General features: G+C 43.3%; 1 protein-coding gene across 1 annotated transcript; it reads right to left on the reverse strand.

Moving 5' to 3' along the window:
* Window positions 1-755: 755 nt before the first annotated feature.
* On the reverse strand, window positions 756-3,375 carry LOC101556173 (leucine-rich repeat-containing protein 14-like). Its single transcript, XM_004611702.2, has 3 exons — window positions 3,086-3,375; window positions 2,048-2,647; window positions 756-1,275 (listed from the first exon to the last, which is right to left on the reverse strand). The coding sequence occupies exons 1-3, from the start codon at window positions 3,373-3,375 to the stop codon at window positions 756-758; spliced, it is 1,410 nt and encodes a 469-aa protein (XP_004611759.2).
* Between the last annotated feature and the right edge of the window lie 225 nt (window positions 3,376-3,600).

Below are 3,600 nucleotides of genomic sequence, written 5' to 3' on the forward strand. Positions count from 1 at the left end.
CATTTTCCCAATATGTAATGTTCAGCTTGAGGTAAAGAAAAAAAACACTATCAACAAGTGCCCTTGATGGGAATCAGCAACCTCAGCCCCTGGAGAGCTCGAATTCCCCATCCTGTAAGGAAACGGGAAGGTAGCAAATGACTGTCTTCCAAATTTGGGCCCCAGACCAGCCTAGCCCCCCTGCTGCTGAGACCGGTGCCCATGACCTTGTTGCCCTGAGAGTCCTTAGCCCCCAGAAGACCTGGCACAGTCCCGTCCTGGGGAGAGGGCTCGTGTGTGCCACTCTATTTGCCGTAGGTAAGGCAGGAAAGCTGAAGAAGTCCCATGGTACCTACTTCGGGTGTCTGGGGACAGCTCTGGAAAACTTGAGCCCAGTGTGGATGTCTGGAACAGTCATTATATCTTTGCTAGTTGTCAAGTTTGTGTGTCAGCAGAGATGGGGCTCATCCCAGACAGGACCCATCCCCTGTCCACCCGTACCCCCTGCTAAGATGTCCAAGGAGCAATAATTTTTTCAAGTTGCAGAATGCAAGGATGCAGTTAATAGGTATACTCAGGGACGCAGGAATCAGAAAACAAATTCTGGAGACAAAAAAGTAAGCCAAAGGTTAGTATTTTTAACAATAGAAGATCACATATGTGTTTCTACAAATTTTGGCTTTCGGCAAAACAAGACATTAATAGGTGCCACAATTATACTTATGCTATATTCAAGTGTTAGGCACCAGTGTTACAGGCCAGCAACACAGTGAAAATCACTCAGGATAAGTAGTCCAGGACATGTCACTACGTCGTGCCATCTGTAGCAGACTGTTTAACCGGACCTTCACTGCACCAAGTTTCTGTCTGTTCAAACTGCCTGGAAAGCTCCCGTCCTCATAGCAATGGGCAGGGATAGGATAAACCACTCTCTTCAGGTTTACCATGGGTGTTAAACTTTGCAGAAGGTTTTCAAGCGCAGACATTGTGACGGGATTGAGGGCCATGAGGATGACACGGAGGTGAGAACAGCGTGTCAGGGCCGGGATGATTATTTCAAGAGCAGAATCTGTGACTTGGCAGTTGTTTATTTCCAGATGCTGCAGGGTGTCAGACACCCTCTCGAGAAGAATCTGGAAGGGCTCTCGACCTCCCCAGAATATCAGGTTGTTACTCAGATTCAGTCGCTTTAAGTGGGTGACCTGAGAACACTGCGAGAGCACAGTGATATCTCTGTTAGAAAGGTCACAGAAAGGCAGGCTCAGGGAGGTCAAATGGATAGGACTCTGTAGGACACTGTAAAAAAAGAAAAGAAAGATTATTCTAGAAAAAGGAAAGATCCAATGATCTCTGACTTACAGTTACCTAAGTCTCTAGAGTTATTTGTACAACATTTGCAACAAGATGTTTAACCACATGGGCTTTGGAGCTTGAACTTACACATTTAAGGTCCTTCGATAATGACTATTCCAACCATACATTCACGTCTCTTCATCTTTAAAAGTATACATTTAAAACAATAATTTAATGGGTGATGGAAATAATGAGAGAAAGAAAAACTGAACACCCAACTTAATCACAGAGGGATTCTTTTCAATTATGTAGTGAAAATGTGTCTGAGAAAGCAGCCAACTGAGCACTTCTTATCTTTACTCACCAGGGAGACAATTCAGGGTCTAAGCCTCGACTAAACTATCAAAGCAAAATAATCCAGCAGTTTACAACTATGCTCAGTTCATGGAGATGTGCATCAGTGCTATGGCACAAAACTTTCTCCAGCTGAATATTTATGCCCCTCTCTGAGAGACTGTTCACACCAATAGAGCAAGGACTGCAACTTTTCCCACCAATATATCTGCAAACTTCTCATGGTATCTGCACGTAGTTGACTGAGCAACTGAACAGATGAATGAGAAGAGTTTCCTTTCTATCCTTGTCATTCTCCTTGCAGCTAGGTGCCTCTACTCTAGCGAGTTTCAAACGCTCAGCATGTCCAAACTGAGGTATAAAGAAAAATATATCATGAGCAGTATTTATCATGGGCTCTTTCCCAACCTCACCCTTTTACCTGAGCAATCTGTGCACTCGATTTGAAAGGCAGAAGAAGGACAAGTTGAGTTCTTGAAGGATGTCTAGCTTTTCAAGCCAGATGAGAAAAATTTCAAAGTTTGGCCCACTACAAGACTGATATGGAATGCTAGTCAGTTTAAGGCTGTCCAGGTGTTTCAACTGCGGGAAAAGCGTGGTGACTCTCCTCAGATGAACTCGGTTCACTTCCAGGCGGTCAATGCATGCTGGATCCAAAATCTGCAACATATTTGTGTGCACAGAAATTTGATTAATTTGTAAATATCTGCAGCAGAGGTGCAAGGATCCAGAGCTTTGCTCCACTTTACTCTTGAGAAATGAGAGAAATCTCTTTGTTGTCAGAGTCGAATTGAAGGAAAGGTTGATTAACAATTCAGCTGTTTTCCAGACTGAACCAGGATCAGATTCAGAAGGAACCACGTCACGGCACTGAACCTCATTCAGGGCTTCTTCTACTTCAAGGATGGAGCGCTCAGAATAAACACATGAGTGGAAACAGACAGCACACTTGGTTCTGTAGGAGCATGTTATTCTACACTCTATGTTCTGTCTTAAATCCAGGATTCTCAGTTTGGGGCCCCTGCAAGGGAGAAAAGAAGATAGAACATGTGAGGGGTAGCAGGTTTCATTTTAACCCAGAAAGTTCAATGATGTGGAAATGGGACAGAACCGTTTGTCCTTGGTTTTCAATCCATAGGTTATTCAATTACAAGTTCTTTTCAGTGCTTCCCCCAGACTTTCCTCATTTCTGGTTTTATAAGTCTTGATGTCTATGCCCTTCTAAAAAATCCCTTTCAGGAAGTAAATCCATCGATAACATCCTCAATCAGTTCTATCCTGTACTTGACCCTGCAAGACTTTGGAGTACTTAAGGTCATTCCATGTGTTGGACAAAAAACACACAGAGATTCTAAATATGAATCAATGCATCAATGGTTACTGTGGGGAAAACTGTTGGTATTCTGATGGTACAGGATCCAGCATGTCAACCTTCAAAGTTAGTCTCTAGTAGTCTTACCTTGGGGGAGAGTTCTCCACAGGGATGAACTGCAGACCATCCACCAAGGCTTCCATTATTTCATAGGGTCGCTCTTGTATTTTCAGTGTTCCGATGTGTAGACAGTGAAAGGGCCAAACTTTGACCATTGCCTTTAGCATCTCCTTCTGTCTGCCCAAGAAAGCAGTCTTGAACAATGGAATGAAGAGATGTTTAGGGAGGACTTCCAGTGCCTGGATAGCTGCAGGCACATCGCTCAGCAAACAATTTTCAGCCAACTCCCACAGTGTGGGCGCAGTGTTTCTGTTCATCTTCCTTGCTCTAGGGTGAGGAATCTTTCAAAATCCTGAGGAGACATCAAAGACCCGTGTTTCATATTAAGTTAGAATCAAAAAGTCATTGAAAAAACTATTTGGTGTTTCACATGGGTCACTGTGGCTAACCTCAAGTAGAGGGATAGAAAAGTATTTCAAAGTTTACATGTGTACACAAATAGGTATATATATGCGGATAAACACACATATTGGTTGGTATAT

The sequence above is a fragment of the Sorex araneus genome, chromosome X, assembly GCF_027595985.1.
Source record: "Sorex araneus isolate mSorAra2 chromosome X, mSorAra2.pri, whole genome shotgun sequence".
NCBI lineage: Eukaryota > Metazoa > Chordata > Mammalia > Eulipotyphla > Soricidae > Sorex > Sorex araneus.